This window comes from Merops nubicus, unplaced genomic scaffold, assembly GCF_000691845.1.
Source record: "Merops nubicus isolate BGI_N331 unplaced genomic scaffold, ASM69184v1 scaffold3429, whole genome shotgun sequence".
In the NCBI taxonomy this organism is placed as follows: domain Eukaryota; kingdom Metazoa; phylum Chordata; class Aves; order Coraciiformes; family Meropidae; genus Merops; species Merops nubicus.
Genome location: NW_008628855.1, coordinates 40,543 through 63,665, shown reverse-complemented (window position 1 = coordinate 63,665; position 23,123 = coordinate 40,543). Strand labels below are relative to the sequence as shown.

The following is a 23,123-nucleotide window of genomic DNA, read 5'->3' as shown; positions in this document are numbered from 1 at the left end:
TTGGGAACAAAAAACGCATCTTTGCTCTGTACAGGAGAGAGGTGCTAGCTCTGAACAAGTTAAAACTCACACCAACTCTTTAACAGACATTTCTAAGCAACATCCCCCACTGTTCTCATTCTTAGATTATTTTTACTTTTTTTTTTTTTTTGATTAAGGAAAAACACCCAAAATTCCAACACTTCAAACAGCTCAGACTCCTGTCTGTCACCATCCACTTCCTAGGCACAAGGGAATGCCCATTCTTGCCACCTCTAAGGCCAGGGAGGCACCGCAGCCGTGCAGAAAACTCGGTGACACAGCATGGAGCTGCTCGGGTCTGGAACAGACCCGGGTCCCAGCACCACGACACGAGCCAGCAGCAACACAGGAGAAAGGCCACCGCAGCACCAAGACTCCTGTTGCAGTTTTTCCTGTCCTCCTGACTCCTGCACCCAAACTTCTGCTCCACGCCATTTCCTTCAAATATGGCATACCTCCAGGTGGGCAAAACTGGTTTTAAAAGGATTTTAAAGATATTGAGTCAAACTGAGTTGAATAAAGTTAAATTAATAAAAACTGAAAACTAAAACTATCGAGGATAGTAAGAATAGTTTAAAGAAGCTGCTGGTCAGCTGAACAAAGCCATGAGACTTTACTCTCGTAGAATAAAGATCCTAATTAAAGAACCATGTGACTTGTACACATACTTCTGGCACTCCTCACATACTGACGAACATTTGCATCACTTGGAGACCAGGTATCACACTGGCTGCAGCTGCTGAAAGTGCTGGTATTGAAACCAAATTGTCCAGTTCTTTCCAGCAGCTGATCCTAGGAAGCTACTGAAGAAGATGGTGTAACACTAACTGAAAAGGAAATGCCAGAAGCTCAAAATACTTTGAAAAATGTGTCATTTTATTTGTACACTTCCAAAGTTGTACGTAGAAACTTGTACACTCCTGTAAATTTACCCATTGCTATAAGAACTGCCAGGGACATTGTAAAGTATTTATTTATTGATTGATCATCCAAGTTAGAGGGGAATAAACAAAACAAAAAAAAAAACCAAAACAAAATAACAAACAAAAAGCCACCCCAGAAAAAAAAAAAAATAAAACTTTTTTTTTTTTTGCTTTTAATCCCCAAGTACAAATTTTATAAATACAAAACAAATTCACAAATTACTTTGAATGCTAAATAAATATCTACTTAATAAATTCAGACTGAATACCTCCAGTCAGCACTGGTACAGTACTTAAAAAGATATGCAGTTGTACTCATTCATGTGTAGTGTTGAGAAGATATGCTCAAACAAGTTTTAAACACACACAGTTTCTTCAACTGTGCTACAGCAGATTTTATCTGAGTTGACAAAGCCCTCAATACCACAGCTCCTACAAAATCTAGAGGATGAAACAAGGTCATTTGGTGCAGGAAAAAGCAATGTACTTCTGGAAGATAATTGGACACATGAATGTATTAAAAATGTACAAAACCTCTGTAAACCAGTACTGTATCCAGTACATCTATCAAAATTATTAGACACTGAATAAAACTGTAGCAAAGGTAATCTTTCCTACGTTCTCCTGAGTGCTTAATATTACATTGAGAATATAGTGCAGGCCACACTTCAAGGTGGTTAAACAGTTGTTATTGCTTTATACAGGTATGACAAAACGACTGTGTGATTTAACATTTCATTTTAATGAACATTTTCCCTCAAAAAATCCTTTGGAAGGCAGAGGTTAGATTCGTGACTTCTTTGCCGCGGGGGCGGCGTGGTCCACATTACCAGATGCAATCGGAAGTCCAAGCTTTTGAGCCTGAATGTGGAAGAAAGCCTGAAGTCTAGTTCCAGCTTTTGCTTCACTTGTGTTACGAGGGTTGTATTCAAAGCAGTTTGAAAACATCAGCTCGATGTCTTCAATGAATTCCGCTGGAAATGAAAAGTAAACACAGGCACTTAGCAGGGCTCAGGTGCCCAGAGAGCAGCACGACAAAGCAGCTGCCGCCGTGCGAGTGCGGTGCCACGTGAAGGTGCCTGCAAGCTGCCTGCCTACCAACACTGGCAACACAAACCAAGCTACATATACCAAATACACATGCACCAAACACAACTGCCTTTGCTACACGCTTCATCAGCACGACCTGATGTCAAAGGCTTGGGAAATGTCCAGCAGTTTCTCAGCTGCTCGTTTCACATCTGTCTGTAAGTCACGTACTTGTTAGTAAAAGAACTATGTTCAACACATGCTATTTAAAAAATATTAGTAAATGCTCTTTTAAATAAAAAAAAAAAAAAACAACCACATCTCAAGGCCCCAGAGCAAACATTTTCAGCGTTCTAATCCTCTGACACAGCTCTGTGTTAGGACAATAATTTATTTTAGAGCGAGAACAGGGTTCATTATCTCTTTCAATAAATGATACTTACATGCTAACTTATATTCACATTTATTCACTTTTTCACGGATTATATTTAAGGCAATAGGTTTTTTGATGATATCATAGTAGTCTGGTACCTTTTAAAAAAAGAAAAAAATTCATAGATGAACAAAGAGAAGCTTAAAAAGGTAAAAACAATTAAGCAAATCATGCATTAGCAGAAGTATTCTTGTGTTGGTTTTAAATAAACAGAGAAGTCCCAAGCAACTACCTCAATTTCCTGAACTGAATATTAGTTTTCAGGTATTGCTTTTCTTTTTTTTACATCATGAAAGTAGCAGACCACAACAGGCATTAGCCAGAAATACAATGAATAAATCTAATCCTAAATACCTTGTGGACAACTGTCAGAAAATTGCATGAGCAGATAAGCATTATGGTTTTCCAGCTATTCCCATCTGTCAAGCACAAAAAATTATCGCCAAGATTCAAAAACTTTTAATTTTCCTCTAACATGTTACACTATTAAGATCCTTAATCATAAGTAATGACCTTTTTAGTCCACTACTATTCACTGTATTTCAAGGAAAGTGAAAACCCGAGATTCCATCTAGTTGTCCTGAAGAGAAGGTACCGAAACCTTCTGTGGCAAGCAGGAGGCAGGACGCAAGTCCCAGAGATAGGCAGCCACTCGGAACCGTGTTCTGTGTGATAAAAGTGAGGGGAGAAGAAGGACTGTCTCACCCTCAGGGTCACTGATTGTCTGCATCACAGATTTTCAATTCCAGGTAAGCAACATGCTTAGAGAGACTCTGCCTCACTCATAAAGTGGGGCAGTGGGATGAAATAAAAAGATAACTGCTCCAAATTTGACTTTTTTTTTTTTTTTTTTTAAAGAGAGGATAACCACATGCACCATCATGCATGTTTTAAAACCAAGTTCTTGGTTGCAGCCTGTAATTTTACTGTATCAGTGGAACCTGCAAACAAATCCTAGAGAAAGAACTGATAGAGAAAAAGAATTAGACTGACACATTTTTCATCCCTTTCCCTTTAGGAGTGCTGCTTACATAAGCACTGAGAAAAAAAAAAAAGGCAGTTTTATCTTTCTGGCTTACTGTGCACCAATCATTCAGTGTATTCTTTACATTGTCTTAAAGGCAGCAAAAAGTGCAAACCAAAATTTCTATCATTATCAAGATAACTTGGGTCACTGAAGTATGGATTTTTCTTTCCAGGCTATACAGAGACAATCCCTTAGTGATTGATTCAGTCAAACTGAAATGCACTGAATTCTAGCAGTTTTTTTCCAAGATCAATATTAAGTTGAATCTCCATCCCTCCTTGAGAAGCTTCCTTGCCTTCACCAGATTTTGGCCCTTTCCAGTGTAATTCCTGTACTCTCATAGGCAAACATCATCCTCTGTTTCATTCAGAATTCTCTTCCTCCTCTGCACTTACATCTTTCATTTACATTTGTACATCATTCTTTTTGTCCAGATACATTAATCTTTTCACCTATCTGTGACTCTGAATTCAGAGTTTCAAGTCTTCATTTAACAGCTACCACTGTTAATTTTAGTAGAGCACTTGAGTACAGAGCTCTAGATGCTGCAGGAAGGTCTCACAGAGTTACTCCAGGGGGCTCAGAGAGAAGAGGCACTTTGTTATGAGATAGTTCCAGCAGTGCCCTACAACTGACCAGCCAGTACAGCCTGCAGAAAACCAGAGGTGCTTTGGGGACTTCTATTGCAATACAAACCCCTAAAGCAGTGCTTACTTTGGGCACCTGCTCTACCATCAAATATTTTAAAATCTAAACAAGAGGGAAATTATATTAAGAACTAAGCTCAGAAATCATCTTTTTATTGCATTATTGTTAACACTGGAATGAAGTTGTTGCTACCTTGTTATTTTATTGCAGGTCTGCCTCAAAATACCTTCTCATATATTGGAGATTAAGTCAACTAATTAATTTATAGCCATAAGCTTACCTTCAGCCGTCCTGTGCTCTGCTTGTTTCCCCCCTGCCCCCTGAATCAAAGCATTTCACATTTTTAAACGTGAGATCACAAGCATATTTAAAATTTTCCCAATAACATGTCCATTGTAAGAGTCATTTCTGGCACCAAATACTTGAGCTGAAATGAGAGTTCTCCTGAATTCCATTGCTCAGATGTATCCCCCTATTCAGGCAATACTCTAAAATCCCGTGTTTTACTGGCAGCAAACAGGATTCTCAACTGTTATTATTCTCTGTACAGTTGTATCAGTTACCTGGATTTTAGAAACCAGTTTCATGAAAGGCCAGCTGTCATCATGTCGTACCAGTTCCACTACAAGTTGTTCAAAAGCTGAGAGTTCATGGACTCCCCCTTGACGTCCTGAACTTCTCCTGCTCAATGAGGTTTGAGGAGGTGATTCTGGAAAAAAAAAAGAAAAGAAACCACCCCCCCATTGGATAAAAATAAAAACCTGACAAGTAAAACAATTTTTTAAAAGTGAAACATCATTATTCTTAGGTACTAAAACTGTAGTTTCAGGGTATAACTCCTGTACTTTGGCTTCAGGTATTAACTGCACTATGGCCTTGTTTATTAACCACTAAATGTCCGTCCTGCCATATAAAACGCTGAGTACCAGGACTTAACAGAGTTCCTCCTCTATTCTCCTTCGTGTTAATTTTGGAAAGGATTTTTTAATTGATTTCAAACAATTTGTTAAACACTTAAAGAAAAGCCCTATTAAAGAAAAACAGAATAAGCCACCTACTCTTAACTTTCACTTGCACAAAACCTTTATTCAGAGGGGTTTTATCTGCTTTCAAGAGTAGTCAGCAGGGTGGTTAGAGAATAAGCCCAGAAGCTGCCAATGGTGAAGGACAGAAGTGGTGCAGAGTGTAAGACGGCCACACTCAAGCGCAACCTGTTGCGCTCTTCTGTCTCACAGCAGGTCCCTTCTGTTTTTAAAAAGTTACTGTAGCTTTTCAAGTATTTCTCGACCATCGAATACTTGGTGTTAGCTTAACAAGCAAGCACACTGTTAGCCCTATACCAGACAGATGACATTTTTCTTCTGGTAGCAGTTTTGTGTTGTACACGTACATTCCCAGTTTTGCTACCTTGCCTACATCTGTGCTCCTCACCCTTTAGCTCTTTAATAAAATACAACTGTAAAAACTCTAAGTATTTGCATTTGCAGAGTTAAGGCATAAATATAAATTCCACATTTTCTATCCACTTGTTAGCAATTCCTCCATATTGTGTACAAATATTTCAAATATGGATATGACAACGCTCCTCGGCAAATTTAAGTATTTGTTCTTTACCATGAAATTTTTTTTAAGGTTCAATTCTGTCTCTGCAAAAGAAGGGAACTCTTGTTGGAAGTGGTAAAAATGCCTTCAACCACTACTCCTGGTCTCTGTACTCTACCACACAAATAATTTAAGCAAGGGACGTGGTATTTAGTAAGGGATGTACTTCAGCAAAAGGTGGGTTTTGTTCCTGACACAAACATTTCTCTAACCTGTGGATTGTCGTTTCCTGCCTCTTCTCTTCGGTTCAGTAACAGGAAGAGAAAGCTTTGGATACTTCCTGAGCCGTTCGCCTGAGTCTGCAGCATCAACAATTCTAAATCCAAGAGAACTGGAAGGGCTGTCTTCCAGAGTTTTATCAGCGCTCCTTCGTCCTCTCCGTTTTCTTCGAGGACCAAGTAATTCCACAAATACCTCTGCTTGTAATGAACTTTGGCTCTGACGAGTGGTCCGGCTATTAAGTCTTAGAGAAGGCTTTGTCTCCGATGGAGGGGCTGATTTTACCTTTCTTAAACCCCTTCTGGTAACTTTAGATGAAGATTCACTCTGCTTAGGTGTGTTTTGCTGGCTCCGAGAAGCGTATCTTGCCTGACGCTGGCTGTTCTGACTTGAGAATGGATTGTTGAGTTTGGCTGCTCTCATTTTTAATGGAAACTTGACCTGGGGTCTTCCTTGCTTTGCTGGGCTACAAAAAGTGAACGATCATGTTATTTACCCCAAAAGTCCACTCCTCTCTTTTCCCTTAGTTTTCTAATTCAGGATTTAAAAATCCCCACCATTCAAGGATGGGCTGGTAAGCAGCCACCTTCCATTATCTTGACTATTACTCTGGAGTCTCTTAAATATTACGTGGAGCATATACTTCACAGAAACACTCAGAATCCTGATCACCCTTGCAGCTTGTGCAATAAAAATGCATTAACTGGAGCACCAGCCATCAATTTCTTTAAATCACTTCTCAGAGCAACTGCGACTACTAAGACTTTTGAACTACAGTATCAGCTACATAAATCAACTGCAGTTCTAAGCCAGTAAGTATGACATTACACTCTAGTCAGGGTTTATAACTAATGCTCAAGACTCTCCTGCTACAGGAGAGAAGGAAGATCCCAGTTACTTCTCAAGGAGATGCAAGCTCTCTCCAGCCACTGAATCCCAACTGTCCAATCCACAAATAATCTTGCTTCAGTCAATTCAAAAGACTGCACCAAAAAGAAGAAAAATACTCTGAGATCAGTAAAGTTTCCTTCAACTTTCACACTCCTGGCATGTGTATCAAATCCATCACTTTACTGAAGTTAACACATTGGATTATTACATCCAAGGCTGGAATTTTAATCCTGAAAAGTGAGTATAAGTCCAGTGGACCTAATTTTTGTTAATATTAAATCCATGAGTAAGAACCAAATTTATAACAAACTGCCATTTAAAAAAAAAAATATTTTTCAGACCACATTTTCACAATATGTGCTTATGTGAACAATTACTCCACTTAATCGAGATGGTTGAAATGGACACTTTAACGGATGTCCACTTACCTTATCTCTTCTTCTTCTTGAGATTCATCCTCCTCATCTTGCTCTTCTTCATAGTGCTCTTCCTCACTTCGTCCCATTTCGTCGTAGTTTGCCTCTTCTTCCCCTTCTCCTGGTTGCTCAGCAGTCTCTTCATCACTTTCCACAGAAGGTCTCTGTCTGGAGGAGAGGCGCCTGGAGCGCTGTTTTGGTCGGCACTCTGGACAAAACCAGTCTCCTTCAGGAATCACCTAGAAGCAGAATAGAACACAAAATGAGGGAAGCATTAGTAAAAAGCGATTAAGTTAGAAGAGCTACTCAAGTTCTGTGTGAAAAGGAAGCACTACTTTTTCCTGAGGTACCTTCAGCTTGGGCCTGATACAGTAAGTGTGGTAGCCTCGATCGCAGCCGTCACACAGCACCATGCTCTCTGCGTCGCCTTTCTTCCGACACACTTTACAGCGAGCATTGAGGATGGACTTGGACCAGACGACACTTCGATCCAGCGTAGATAGATGAAGGAAGACTTGGGACAAGCTGGTAGAAGAAAGAAGTGACTCTCTCCAGCGATCCAAAACTGTTCGATAGGACCGTCCACCATCACTGGCATCTTCCGTTAAAGAAGGGGATTAAAAGAACAAGAGCAGAAAAAAGAAAGCAGAATGATCAAAGCTTCGTTTCAAACATCCAGGTTATTCTAGACTATGAAGTAAGGCTCTGACTTTCAAACAGACAGCAGTAGTAAATGGGGATAATACTGTAACCTTTGTTTTATCCCTTCAATACTTGAGTATTTCCTACTCAGCTTCCAAGCTGCTGAAGCCATATGACTTTACTCTTCAATGCCAATTCAGCTTAGAACTTGCACACACATAGAACATGAATAAGACATACAAGTCTTACTCAGATGTCAACATGGAAACCTAAATATTGGGTTCAGTTTATGAAGTGTAAATGAAGATTACTTAATATTAAAAAAACCCGAACCAAACAGAAACCACACAGTTCTAATTTACTTTCCCTTGGATGTACATTTTGACAACCAAAATATTTAAAGAAAGTACTCAGCATTAAACAGAGACTGTTCGCAAAAAAAGCAGCTGAAAGAGCTCTTCTCACCTGCACTTGTCCCAGTATAGCCTAGCAGACAGTTTTTCAGCCCTCTCCCCACACCTCAATGCCTTTATTTCTGTCCTGCTCTCTGCCTTCAGAGGAATCTGCACATCTGTGTGGTTAACCAGATTTAGCAACTGGCCTAGTTGAAATAGATGAATTTTCTTTATATATTATAAGCAATGGAGCACACATGAATCTGTGTTACACACCTAGTGGTAAACCAAGACCTGGGATCTTAGTTAAGTTAGAAATAAAAGGGGGGTGAAGGGGGCACAGGTGAGAATTATATTGTATTTTCCAACAGGTTTGGTTTGCAATCCAGGCCACCAAAGCAGCCACACAAATTCACACACAGGCTAATGAAAGGTCGGTACCAAACAGGAACGAGCAGCTGAGAACTACAGAAGCTAACTGGTTGTCTGAGGAGCTAGAGAAACAAGAAGGTATAAACGACACCTTGCACAGCTGCTGCTGAGCAGAAAGGAAATTTCTTTATGAATGCTGAAAGCCATTTCTTGCATTTTAGAGAAAAAAAGAATTAAGGAGAGAAAGACAGTAGCAGTACTTTTGATTACAGAAATGTCCACAGAGTTCCCTTCTAAAAGTGAGTCCACTGTGTGGACCCTGAGATTACTGTGTGATCTCCAGCTGACTGATGCTGAACTCCAGTATAAAATGCCACCTTGCCTACTGCACTCATCACAGTGGGCACAGAATGGCCTATGAGCCACCCATCTTCCAAATCATTTCTCCTCAGGAACACAAAGAGAAAATATCTAATAACAAATACAGTGAAAGAACCATTTACCATGAAACTAATTGCTCTTCCGGCAAGGCCTTTCTGCCTTCTCATCAACTGGCTCCAGGATTTGCCTAATCTTGCACACATTTGCATTAGTAGCAAGCAGCACAAGAGAGGTGAAGGGAGAAGGCAGAGGATAAACAGCTTCATAAATACAGCCACTCCCAAACTGCAAAAACAAATCTGGATTTCCTAAAATTCCCTATATCTTTGTCCTTCTATTTCCTGTCTCAGGTTCAGTCTTATCCAGGATAGTGCACAAGCTCCTTTTCACAGCAGTGCACTGTATCTCAATGTATTTTGTTAAAATTCATTAAGAAGAAAATGAAAACCGCTTGTCAGGACTCAATTCAGTTCTGCTGTGGATTTCTACTACAACTCTGGCAAAGATACTGTATCTTAAGTGTATATATAGTTTGGCAAATGTTTCTTTTGCTGACAATAGCAGCTTGAGCATTATTACTTTTTTGGTGGTTATTCTTAGCCTGGATTGGTTCACCAACATAGGTCATCACACAACACAACAACTATTTGCACTGCAATACTGCAGTCGCAATACAGATTACTGCCCATGACCTGCTCCAGCACATCCTGCTGCTGAGGAGGCCTGATGAACAGGACAATCCCCACTGTTTCAGATCCCAATCTGTAAGATAAGAATAACACTTCCATCCTTCATTTTTCTCATTTATAGTTAACTTGGAAGGAGAACAGCCTCTTCCTTTGTGTCTGTGCAGCTCTATGCCACACAGTGGGACACCCCTCTGTCAGCTAAGCCCTCCAAGCCTATCCACAATGCAAATGAAGTTGTTTGACAGATCTATGCACTCATCTATCAATAGCTAATTGAATTCAGGGAAGGGTTTTCCATTTCAGTATTTCTAGAAAGGAGATGCAGTTGTACAATGCTGTGAAGTTTTTTTTCTTAAACAAAAAAATAATCTCCAACAACAGGAGCATTAAAAGGAAGGGGAGTTAAGAAAGAGATTATGTGAACATCTAGATTTCTGTTCCAAAGTGATAAAAATACAGTTCTTTACCTTCAGTTTCAGAAAACAAAAAATTTGTTAAAAATTAAATCTTTGATATGTATGTCTTCTACTATCCGTATTTAAGTCTTTGGCTTCAATACTGCAATTCCTTCAATGTAAAGAACTGGTTACAAGTTTATTAAAGTAAAAAAAGAAAAACCCTAATAAAATATCTAATACTTGCTAATTCTTAGCAATACAAGCAACATTTAAAATTTACCATCTCTCTGACTAGTCTTGTCTTCCGCTCTCTCTTTTTATCCCCCCAGTGGTATCTTTTATCATCTTCTGCATTACATAACATTAAATTCATAAAGTTATTTCAGATACCTTTTTGAAGCACGGCAGATTACTTTGTAATTTATTTTTATGATCCATACTTGTGCAGTCTAAAAAGGTAACTAGAACAGTGGTTCCCAACACACACGAGTGGAAAAAGGTAGGCAGGGGAAAGGTAAGAGAATAGTGGGATGTGCAATTCCTCCATGCATAAGATAAATCTTTGACTCCAACTATGAACAGAAAGCTCAAACTGAAAGCTTTTAAACCTACCCTCTCTTACCTTTCTCTCCCTCTCCAGTACAAATGGCTATAGGAGCAGCTTACTGACCACAGGCTGCTCTTGTCAAACAATTCATCTCTTATATACTACTACAAACCTCCTAACATCTCAAAAATATAGCCTGTCTATGGACATGGACCTCAAGGACCAGGAGAACTAGCTCATCTGTCCAAGCAAAATGACACACAAAAGGTCACAGCACTGTCCTTGAGTATTAAAATGATAAAGCTACTCCTCCAGGAAGCAAGAGCCACAGTAAACCTCACCTACTCTGAATGCAAGGTGCCTTCTCTGACTGCCTTCTCTGAAGAGGAAACAATTCTTCACCATAATAAAAGCCCACTTCCACTTCTGCTGCCCCTGCCCATGAAAACCCACAGGGAAATAACAGAAAGCACAAGAACAAAGCATGTGTACATACTAATCCTATCCTAGGGTTCACTACTGGAAGATGTCTGATGCTGTTATGAGTAGGACAATTCTAAATAGAAAAGGAAAAAAAACTTAGGGAGTAGAGGAAACAAGAATATTCAAAATCTAGAAAGAAAGGAATGAAGACAAGCAAAAAGCAGCAAAGAAGTTGCCTTTTTTTTTTTTTAATTTGTCCCCCAAAATGTGCATGGCACAAGTTAAAAAGGAGATAACTATTATCACACAAGGGTGCTCCCATGAATTAAAATACAAATTTTCGTATGGAAATCTGGAGGATGCTTACTGACTGCAATCCCTCACTAGTGCAGAAGGCAGGGGGTTTTGTGGCTGCCTCACTAAACTCCAGGGCAAAAAAATCACTTTGCCACTTTACACCTCAATTTTCACATCTATGTAACAGGAATGTTGAGACCTACTTCTCCACTGAAAAGCAGTTTATACTAAACAAGAATCAAAATCTACAACAAAAATTACTTGTATTTCTTCCCCCTCAAACATATTTTTAATCTGAAAAGTAACACTCCAAAGTTTCTAAATGGTTACTTAGCAGAAAAAAAAAAAAAAAAAAAAAAGAGAAAGGCTTTTTTACATCTTAACTCATTTTTTTTTCAGGAAAGACATGTATTGTAGGCTGCACCCCACTTTTTATAATTCTTTCCAAACATTATCTTGGGTTGGACTGAAGGAAGAAAACCCAAATTTTCATAGCTAACGTGTAATTAAGGGGTTTCTAAAACAGAATCCGTAATTAAGAAATGCATACAATTCAAGTCATGTTGCAGTTAATCACCAGACAGCAGATCAGTGGCCTGCTGCTCTGCAAGACAGAGGGTGCCACTTCTGGGGTTTCTAGACCTCCTTTTCCATTGCTATCTTCTGTGTCAGTCTTTTCTTGGCCTTCCACTTGAATATTTGGTATGCACCTCAACTCTAAACTTATCAGAATCACCAGCGAGGCTCTTGGCAGGCTGATAGAGCCTCGGAACAAAAACCGAGCAGAGAGGAGCAGCTGGTCCTTTCATTGCTGCGCCGGGTCCCTTTGTCTGCTCTGCACCCTGGAGGCCACCGGGATAAAGTTGCCAGTGACTGCAGGGAACGTCACTGCGCTCTTTAGTACTAGAAGCTGTGAAAACTAAAAATTAAGTATGGCTGCATTCCCCAGTAAGAACAGAGCACAGTGAAGGGGGTTGGAGAAGGAAAAGAAACTCTGCAGTGAAGGCCGCAACTGAAATGATGACAAAAAGCAGGTTCAGTTTGGTTTAAAGCAGAAATGCAGGGGTCCTCTTTTTACTGTATTGTCACCAGAACAGAACTCCTAGCACTTACTAGACTTCTAATGTTGGTTTGTTTTTTTTTGGTTTTTTTTTTTTTTTACTTCAGCAGTAATTAAATCAGCCTAAAATGCTGGGTTTATCAGGTTTAACATTACAAACAGATATGCAGGCATTTTGTCTAGGGGATGCTTCCATTAAGTAGTTCGAACTATAAGAAAACCCTCCTCTTGGGAAAAAAAAAAGTGTATGGGCACAACAATCTATAAGAACATGCGAAGAAAATCAAAGAACCTACAAACCAAAATCCAGTGGTCACAGACTAAAAAAGTTAATTTCTATCAGAGTACTGTTGACACTTTCTAGAGCAGTCAATGGAAGAGGACATCACAGTTTTGAGCACAAGGCAGACCCTGAGCAAGCAGCAGTGTCCACTTTTCAATAAAAAGTTTCCTAACACTACTAACATCTCCCTGTCAAACTAAGGGGAGAACTTTTCTTTGCCTGTTATACATATGCAAGTTGCAAATTAAGAAACAGGTGGCATGTAAAGACATTGGTTCCAACTGCAGAGCTTAAGCTGAGTGCAAGGTTATGCAGAATTTACACTCTTGGTTTTTTAAACATTTTTGAAACACTGAAAAGTTATATCCAGAAAGGGCTGATTCCAGAACTGCTGCTTGACCCCCAGAGTGCTTACGTTTGCCAGATACCTCTCAAACACAAGGTCTCCCTGACACTTTGCAGTTGTGCCTTCTGGTCACATCCAGAAGTCCCACGTCAGAACACCTATGATGTAACTGCCTAGCGGTCAGAAAATCATCAGCAAATAGGTGTCTGATTGAAGCTTCTTTGCTACATAGCCACTCAAAGCCATGGCTCCTCCAAGAGCTCTCTAATGACAGGACTAAAATCTTGCCTTCATTCAGGCTCATCTCCTGCTAAAAGCAGCTCATTACGCAACCAAGAACATGAGATGCTTGGCACCAAAGCTAAAGTACTGTCGTGGTTAGGGCAGTAAGCCAGAGCAGAGCAGGCCTAGGATCCTTCCTGCTCCCTCAGCTATGGAAGCTATTCTGTATGTTACAGTAATCTTACAGCAGTACCATCCTTGAGAGCAGAAGAGACGTACAGGCAGAGTATGGCAAACATGACTCTTAAAAGACATGTAGACCATGTAAGACTTCCCTACATACTTTGCCCCACAGAATAAAGCATCTAAAAGGAAAACACGATTCTCAAGTCAAAAACAAACAACAAACCACACCATCATCAGGTTGCCAAAAAAAATAAATAAAAAAAAATAACACAACACAACTTTGTCTCCAATCCTTCAAGGACACTTCTTCTTTTAGTTCTTTTCCTTTCACTCAAGATGCCCAATCTAGGGCCATAACCTACTACCCACGTTTTTGCCCTACAGGGCACACTATCATAAACGTATGGCTGTCAGCAAGATGCTGTTGCCAAAATTCTCCCAGAGAGTGCTTTGAAGTAAAGGCATACACTGCAGAATGTACCTACAACCTGCACGTGCAGAGTGACTGCACCTCCCACTGGAGGTAGTGTGGGTCAGCTGTCCTGAGCCCACGCTGTAAGCCCAGCCACCCAGCAGCAGAGCAGCCACGCCGCGCCCGGCCGGGAACGGGCAGCCAGACTTGAGCCGACCAGACGCTCTGCCAAGTAAGGCTTTTAAACAGCTGTGGTTTGAACTACTCCTATGCTCTCCCCTTGCATCTCAGATCATTCGCTACATTTCCCTCTTCTGGAGGTCATCACACCGATTATGAAAGCTCGTGGAAGGGAACCCATGCCTGTGTCAGACTCTGGCCCAAATCAGCAGCAACTGCTATCCAGACACTAGACCCCATGCAGGAGCAAGATGCAGGAACAGTTTTAGGTCACAGAGCACTAACATTCAGTGCTTGAATTTTCACCTTAAACTACTGCAGCAAAATCTGCCAGGGCCTAAGGATTTTGTCTGCAGTCTTCAGCAGAGGAGAGTGCCAGTGTAGTAGGAAGTGCAGCAGTTTGTGCTCTGGAGGACCACTGCCAGGCTGCAACTCCTGTGGGTGAGGAGCAGCCCCATGGAGCACAGAGCAGTGCTCATCCCAAAGGGAAGACTGGCCCAGACAGCTGCCTCAGGAAGAATGAACCACCTTTACACACTTCAAGACAAAACCCCGGTTTTGAATTGCAAAAGGATCCTAAAGAATCCAGACCTGAGGGATCACTGTGTAACAAAGTGACTTTATGTATTTTGGATCTGCTCTCAGCCCTAGAGCACCTCACTGGAATTAAAGGAAGGAATACATGTTACGTCAAGTTGTACTTGTGCTTTGGTTTAAATTTTTCTCTTCCTTCCAAGTTTTATAGCATAAATGCAAAACTTGAGGATATGAAAGTTTGCAATGTAAATCCTTATGTTTTACTGTAAATATTCTGTTATTGCTGAACAAAGTGATCCAGATAAACCAGGCCTATACTGCTTTCACAGAAACTGTATGAAAAGAAGCATACATCTTTACAACCTAAAAACCAAACTGAAGAAACTTCCTGTATAGTTGCATGATACCTTGGCCTCAACAGTAATGCTGAATTGGAGTATCCCCCCCCCGGAAGCTCACCCATTTTTGCTTTAGAGTACAGCCTGTCTCCCAGTGCACCAGTGTAATTGTAGGACCACAAAAACAAGAAGACTGAAACGATCCGGGTTAAACAGGTATGTATTTAAGAGTAAAATATGTTGTAAAAACATATTCCCTTATGAGCTATGGCCTTTTAAGCTGACAATCTAACATTTTTAATCTTACAATGGTACACAGCAATAGGTGAATTATTTGTTCTTTTCCCCCAACACATCCCTCTAAAGCATCCAGTCTTACAAAGGAAGCAAGTGGGTTTCATTGTTTGGGGTTTTTGTTTTTTTTTTTGAAGGGCAGGGGCCATTGCTTGTTTTGAAATCTTACACAAAATTAGAGATCTAAAGTTTCAATTCTGAAAGCTTACCAAGAGGTGCTTTGAGAAATCTGCGCTCAATTCCTTGTTCTATCTGAAGCAGTGCAGATGCCAAGTAGTGGACCACATTACTAACTGGCTGAGGAGTACTTGTACTTGTTGATGCAGCACTCGGAGCTTCAGTTTTTAACCCAATGAGTCTAGAATAGAAACGTATTAAATTATCTTCCTTTTTTGGAACATAATTTGAATTTAATACCATACATATTTGTACAGGTCTCTAACCACAGCAGATTTTTATTTTCACTTCATTAACATGCATGGCCTATAGATATAAACAGAAACTGCACAGATGTAATTAGTTAACCCAGTTCTCAAATTTGCTTAATTAGTCTGGATAATCTATATCAATCATATCTTTAGGTAACAAAGTTATTTAAGTTTAAAAAAACATGGATGACAAATCTCAATACTATTAAGATTTCCATAAGATTTGATGCCACATCAACCAGCTAGTTTATGAGAGATTTCTGTGAAGACTATAGTCCCAGTAATCCCTCTGTGAAAACGCCTCCAGCAGTGAGATCCAGCCTTTTAGAATATTTCCACCTGCAGAAGTTCAGCTACATATATCCCCACAACTAAAAAGGGTTTTTTGAGAACAAAATAAATGATCTAAAACCAGAAAATATTTTTAGAATGCTAAATCAAGAATTATTGACTTATATGTTCTTATCCTTGGAGATTTTTTCTAAAATATTAACTCATCAGTAAGGAGGAAAGAAAAAAAGTGTAGGTTTCCAATAACAGCCTTCTTTGACCAAAGACTAAGTGATCATTTCGAAGTGTAGTTAATCTTCTGAACCACAAACATGTAAGTATGGTGTAACAGAGCAAGTCACACTAATGAAAATAAAATTCAATATCTACTCAGGCTTTATGAAACAAAACAAAACAACCACCACCAAAAAAAAACCCAACAAAACAACCAACTAATTAAGACTGTCTGGATTCTGCTTTACTCTGGTGAATGAGCAATGCTTTTGGTTGTCACTGTTCTTTTTTCACACTTAAAAGCTGTTCATTATATTTTGCAGTCACACACATTTTGGGAGGCTGAACACAAACAGAAAAAAAAAGCTGCATAGTTATTTACATTTCACTAGTCAGACTCCGAGGTCTTAATGAGATGTCACTTGCTCTGAGGTGGATAAAAAGCCCAGCATCAAAAGCAATCTGTCACATAATTTCAAAATCCCATAGCCTCTGTTTTAATATGCAAGACTTTATGAGAGAAGACTTCAGTCAGAAACTTTGATGGAGTCAGTATCAAATGGGGAAAAAAGAAACAAGCTTTTGCAGTTGTACTGCAAGTTGGCAATGGAGCAAGTAAGTGCCCAAGGTAGCCGGAGACAGAAAAATCTTAGCTTAATTAAACAGTGGAATACTTCCTCGTTTTCAGGAAGTGTTTGTAAATTGTATCATTAGTATAAAGAATGATCCTATCTGTTTTTTACACCACTAAAGAACTCTGATCCGAGGGGCAGTCTTACATGAAAATACAAATTCAGCAAACTGAAGTAAAAAGGGAAAAACCTGAAAAAAAAAAAACCCTTTAAATACCTACGCCCACCATTCAGAAATACAGCTTTCACATCCAACCCACCAGAAATAGAGCTTTCATAAAAGTCTAAATGCAGAAAACTTCCCAGAAACATAAGCAAACAGTATGTTAGTACAATAATCACCTCCAATAAATCTTTTTCCTCCAATATTTGTCACATCCTATTAAGACAATTTTATATGCAATAAAGATCTACCTTAATTTCTATTAAGTATGTAACTTCAGAGAATTAAATATTTAGAAATCTTCAGTTTCTATTGTTTCTATAGTATGACTTACATCAAACACCTATACAGAGACTCTCATTGGTCACAAACGTTTGTTTAAAAAACAAACAAAACCCAACAAAACACTTTTAAATAGTTGCAACATTGTATGAATTGAGGTTTCCTCTTTTTTACTATGTTGCAGCTTGCTCTACAGAAGCATCACAGTTCATAAAGTTGTAAGATCCCATCTTGGTTGTGCTGCAGTGCTAAAGGGCAATCCAGCCCACAGCCTGTTGCACTGAGGGCTCCTGCAGTGGCTCCTGAAAGGGTATGCTGCTTTTAACCAGATGTTTGTTACTACCATCAGTATCCCTTTTACACACTCCTACTCTTTCCACAGTGGTTTTTTTTTTTTTTTCCTTGTGTGCCTTTTTTGTTTTCCTTCGGGAAAACACTACAAACTGCCAGCCTTAAAAAGCAGAGAAAAGGTAATGATTTTAAAATTAGTTCATGTACTACTGATTTGATAATTAATGTTCACTCTGAGCAGCTCACTATATACCTGAATAGCAGAAGTTCTAAAAATTTGTGATTTAGTCTTATATGGTAATAGAAGTATTATTTAGAAATGCATAGTCTGATATTTTACAACTCAAACCTTTAAAAATGCCATCCCAAAGAATTTGAGGGTAAAAACAATTTGAAGTTTAAAAAACCAGAGCACTGTTATAAAACTCACAGGGAAGAGCCATTATTTAAACCGTAGCTCTTACCTGTCTTTTACAACAAACTTATCTTGATCATCAGTTTCCATTTCTTCAGATTCTTCATTCACAGTTTTAATTATACCATTTTCTTTGTTTTCATCATTCAGAAACTCATACCGCCCGTGTTCTAAGGCTGCTCGCCACGCCTGTCTGTCTGTAACCTGAAGCAAAATACACAAATCTGAAGTGTCTAAGAATCAAATGCCACAAACTTTTAGCGCCAATTCCTGTCTGCACTTCACGTAATCACGCTCTCAGTGAAACCCGCAGCATGCAAGGCTTTTCATTTACAGATTCGATAGCACCACCTTGCTACTGAGCAATTCACAAATACCTTAACAGCCCCCAGTGTTCCTTGGTAGATTCTGTCTTCAATGTCCAAAAGAAAGTCTCTAAGTCTCAGTTCAAGCTGCTTCTCTGCAGATAGGTGAGATCCATCATGGGCATTCTGCATCCTTCCCCGTCCTGAAGGGGGTCGGATGTCACTTTGAGGTTTGTCTGCAAGAACACCATGTAACTTTGTGTTACTGGACTTTGCTCCTTAAAGTAGCCACTGGTGGAGGGAATAAAAGTAGTATATGGCAGAACAAGCTTAACACAAACATTCAAAATTTCTTTCCTGTAGTGGCAGTTGCCAACCCCACATCTCCAGGCCAACTAAGGCATCCAATCCAACCAAGTGGAGATGACTTTTAAGGGAAGACCTATAGATTACCATCCACTCATTCCAATATACAGGATGAGAGACTGACAATTTAAAAGTCATAGATTTGTCTTAAAATGCTTTCCAAAGTAACAGCTCTTTGCTGGATATGCAAGGAAAAAAAAAAAAAAAAAATCGCCAAGAAAAAGAGCAGTCATGTTTCTGGTATTTTTCATATTTGATGGCCCTTACTTTAGAGAACTCCTCAGGTTTCTTTTGTGCATGGATGTTTATTGTAGAAACATTTAATACCAGCAAGTGCAACTAACAATTGCAAAAACTAACAAAACAAACTATAATTGCTTTTAAAAACCTAACTTTTTAACAAAACAAACAGATACAAGTAATATGACACAGGCATAGACTAGACTTACTGATGTCCTCTATTTAAAGGCAAGGCACAAAACAGCAAGATAGTTTATGAAAAAGAAAGAAGTAGCTGATGATGGGCTAAAAAGACTGGTTTCATATGAGAAGTGAAAATTCAGGCAAAAGCTCAAAAGGGACAGGAAAGAGCTGAAAGTACACCCAGATCTTAAATTAGTGCTTGCAAATCTGCATAGGTGGCAAATGTTTCTGTTCACAGGATTTACCTCAAATCCTGTGAGTGCAGTGATGAAGGGGTATATGCAAGAACTTAGAGGTATTTAATCCAAAATTACCATGAAGTTGTTAAGAAAGTACAGGATAAGTTTCTAACATGCTTTCCATTGCAGGAACAATTCCCTGGTACCTGAAAGTAACTACACAAATATTCCCAAAAAGTATACTAGGCATGCTCTGATTTTTGAAATTGGGAAATGTCCTTTTTGGCTTGAAAGAAAAAGAAGTTTTTTTCTCAAGCAGAACTGAAACAGCAGAAATTTGCTTGCAAATGATTGATGAGGAAAAGTTAACGGACACTGGAATAAAATAAAGTAATTGCACATAGCACTTCTATTTCCATGCTATTTTGAGTGGGAATTAGAAAAATGGAGAAGGACAGTCTACAGCACAAGAAAATCTCTGAGTGGTTCTCACTTGTCCTGCAAGTCATTTGAGTGTAGGCAATAGGGCCCAGTGCAGTAGAACTCCCTTCAAAGTACAGCTCTTATCACTGCTTATACACAGGAGGCAGCACTGGTATCAGACTACTGCAGTTCAATTTTCTTTACCTCTGTGAAAGTGAAGTTCAAAGCTGTCTTTTTTAAACAGCAACAACAAAATCAATGTTATGCTACAAGTCTAGCATAGAAGGAGAGTGCCAGAAAAAAAATCTACGATTATGGAAATCAAGTTGCTTCAGGGCAGAAAGCGACACAAAATAGAGATGAAGGTTCAGCAACTGGGCAAGTAAGGAACCACACACAAACATATCAGAAGATGACAGATTTTTCTCAACCAAACCCCACAAACATAAGGCCTCAAACCCCATGAACTAAGGCCTCCAAATAAAGCTTAATTACTACGCCAAACTCTGTCCCGTGCTAGTTTTCACCACAAGAAACGGTAGATCCGTTACAGATTTAGCAGGATTTGATATGTTCATGGCCTGGCATGCAAACTCCAGTTAAACAGAACTCAGCTCTGCTGTGAACAGGTTCCCCTTGCCCCAACACCAAAATCCTCTCAGTAATCTGGCATAAACCAAAACAAAATGCAATTTCTTAAACGTTACCCTAGGAAGCTTCATTTTGGTAACATCCTCTTCCTCCCAACACACTACAAATAAGGCAGCTGCAACCTTGTGTATGCAGAATTTTATCAGTGGTTGGAGCCAATGCCTTGCCAATAAATGGAAAAATATTTGGCTAGGAGAAAAGAGGAAAAAAAACCCCCTAAAGCCTAGGCCTAGGATGGTTTCAAGTACAGTCCTACACTTTGAAACCCATAAAACAATACTGCTCTGCAGATGTCTCCTCCTCCTGTAACTAACCTCTGCCAAAAGGGAAAAAAAAAAATAGAAAAGAATAAGATCACAGAATCCACTGCACTGACATTAACCCACATAACAACCAAAACAGCTACACCATTTTGTTCCTCCTAAAGGTCTGCACATGACCCTGCAATACGCTATCATATTCCCTTGTTTGTAGGCCAGTAAAGGCTGCTGAATAACTTCACGCATTGCAATGCTATGAAAGAATGTGTCCCACTCAGCAAATCAAGGTAACAGCAATTGCCTCCCTTTGCAATGCTTCTGTCTCCAGTGTCACATCTTGTGCATCCTCTTTCCTCACACTGGAAATGAGAACATCAGATGATCTACCTTTAGCAGATATTTATCTTTATTGCCCAGTGAATCTTCTCCCAAAGTGAAAATTACTTCCTAAAGATGTTTGTTTAAATCAATTCTGTTTTACTAGGCAGTGAGATAACAAAGAGGAAAAGAAAATACTGCTTTCCCCCCCACCCCACCCCCCACTGCCTCCCTGCATAGAACATCACAAAGATCCATCAGGGAAGAAAAAAAAAAAAAAAAAAAAGAAGAAAACCAGAAAGAAACCATACTTGTTTTCCATAGAGTGAAACAATGCTTAATTGTTATTTCTTAGGAATGACAATGAAATGACAATTAGAAATCTCTGGAATATTATATAGAAAAGACAGCTGTGGAAGCAAATTAAGATCTAGAACCTTTTGTTTACCTGGAATATGGAATTTTTCCACAGGAAAGCTGCTTAGTTGTTCATATATTCTACTTTTCTCTTGTAAAAGAGTTTCTTTTAAGGCACTCTCCCTATGTCCTCGGGAATTGAGAGCCTCTAGGAGTTGGTCCAGTTGTTCCCGAGAATTGTAAAAGCACCAACGGTTTGGTTTATATACTGGCCTTGGCACCTCTACGACAACACTGGCGTGTGAATCTTGGTCAATAATGGAGGTAGATTCAGAGGATTTCAAAGACTCTCCAGTTTTACTGAATACCTGAGGTTCATTTGTGCAAGACTGTACGCTATTCTGGAAGGAAGAGGTTCGAGGCAATAACATGTCTTCTGTGAGACCAGAGTAGTCCTCTTCTATAAACAATCCAGGAACAGAGGGGAAAATCCAGTAACGTCGGTACAGACGATCACGACCCAGTGGGGTGATATTTGTGCAGGCTGTTGCATTTTGAATCTTTTCTAACAGTTCCTTCTCTTTTTTTTGTTGCTCCTGTTTTAAAGTTTCTTCATCTTCAGCAGTAAGAGGTTCGCTCTTTTCACAAGTGGTCTCTTCTTCTCGTGTAAATTCTTTATATCCATTTTGCCCTCTCCTTCCTAAAAGTTAAAAGGAAGAAGAATGGTAACAACACATTTAAAAATTATTTCTGCAACCAAAAACCCAAGTAAAGGGGGTATTTGGATTGTGTCCCTTTCTGATGATCTAAGTTTACACTGTCAAGCACCACCAGCTCAGTCAAGAAAAAAATACTAGTTTTATCAAAGAAAAATTCAAGTGTCTAATCCCCTTCCCTCAATAAAGAGGAAGTCATCTTTAGTGTACTTCCTCTTTGCAGAAGCCAGACCAAGACTCATTTACTGATATTGTTATTTTTAACACCATTAAAAAAAAGCCCATAATTTTTAGAGCTCTCAAGTGTTATAATGGTATCTTATCATGATAAAATAAAATTCTAGAAATTTCATTATTGAATAAAAACTGTTTTGGACTTGATTTACCGTACTCAAAATGATCAACTTAAACACTCCAAAGACCTCAAGCAAAACCAGGACACTTATACACAAGCTTTCATTACAAACTCAGTTACAGTACTTAATGCAATTTAAAAAAAACCCACACAACTATGTTTTCCCCCTCAACTTTTACCAGCTGAAAATACTCCCATTCACATTGTAGCTTAACAAATAAACAGGTCCTAACAGTCATCTAGAAAACTACATCCTTTAGTTAAACACATGCAACACTGAAAAATACTGTCACCACTCAATTTCTACTCATTTTCCAGTGTGACCTTCAGTCCTTCAATTGTAGCAATGAAGTAACACTCAATTGCTCTCCAAGCACAACACCACAAACACGGGCATTCAAGAAACCTGAAATTCTGATTCATAATGAGAGACCTCATTGTTTTTCCATGAAAAAGCTGTAGGAAACACACAAACCTGTATTACTGAATGACTCAATTTCTATCCCAGGTACTGCTAGGAACTGTACAAGTTTGCAACCTTAAGTCCACAATCATCCAGGACTTTCACTGGCACAGAGCCTTCACAAGAGGAAGACACAGATGAGGTAGCAGTGCAAATCCATCAACAATTCATCCTCCTGTGGTGCTACCCACATTTAGTTACAAGAAGCAGCCTGTGCTGTTTACTGCACCACAGCTTCTACTAACACACTGCTGAATAAGTAAAATGTGGGGATAAGTCTGGTTGCATTCTTGTATAGAAGGCTTGCTGCTTCATTAACAAATGCAAACTAAACCAAAGCACTCAATATCTGTTTAAAATACCTGTTGTTTTTAAGAAGAT

The 23,123-nt window shown here is 39.2% G+C and overlaps 1 protein-coding gene across 1 annotated transcript in view; it reads right to left on the bottom strand.

The window, feature by feature from the left end:
- Positions 1-1,080: 1,080 nt before the first annotated feature.
- The window catches only part of BAZ1A (bromodomain adjacent to zinc finger domain, 1A), a 62,327-nt gene continuing 40,284 nt past the window's right edge, over positions 1,081-23,123 (bottom strand). Inside the window, 10 exon segments of the mRNA XM_008946781.1 lie at positions 1,081-1,918; positions 2,417-2,504; positions 4,645-4,790; positions 5,896-6,368; positions 7,222-7,448; positions 7,560-7,807; positions 15,421-15,569; positions 17,976-18,130; positions 18,304-18,467; positions 21,300-21,908. Of these exon segments, the coding sequence (XP_008945029.1) occupies positions 1,728-1,918; positions 2,417-2,504; positions 4,645-4,790; positions 5,896-6,368; positions 7,222-7,448; positions 7,560-7,807; positions 15,421-15,569; positions 17,976-18,130; positions 18,304-18,467; positions 21,300-21,908 (2,450 nt within the window). The 3' untranslated portion in view covers positions 1,081-1,727.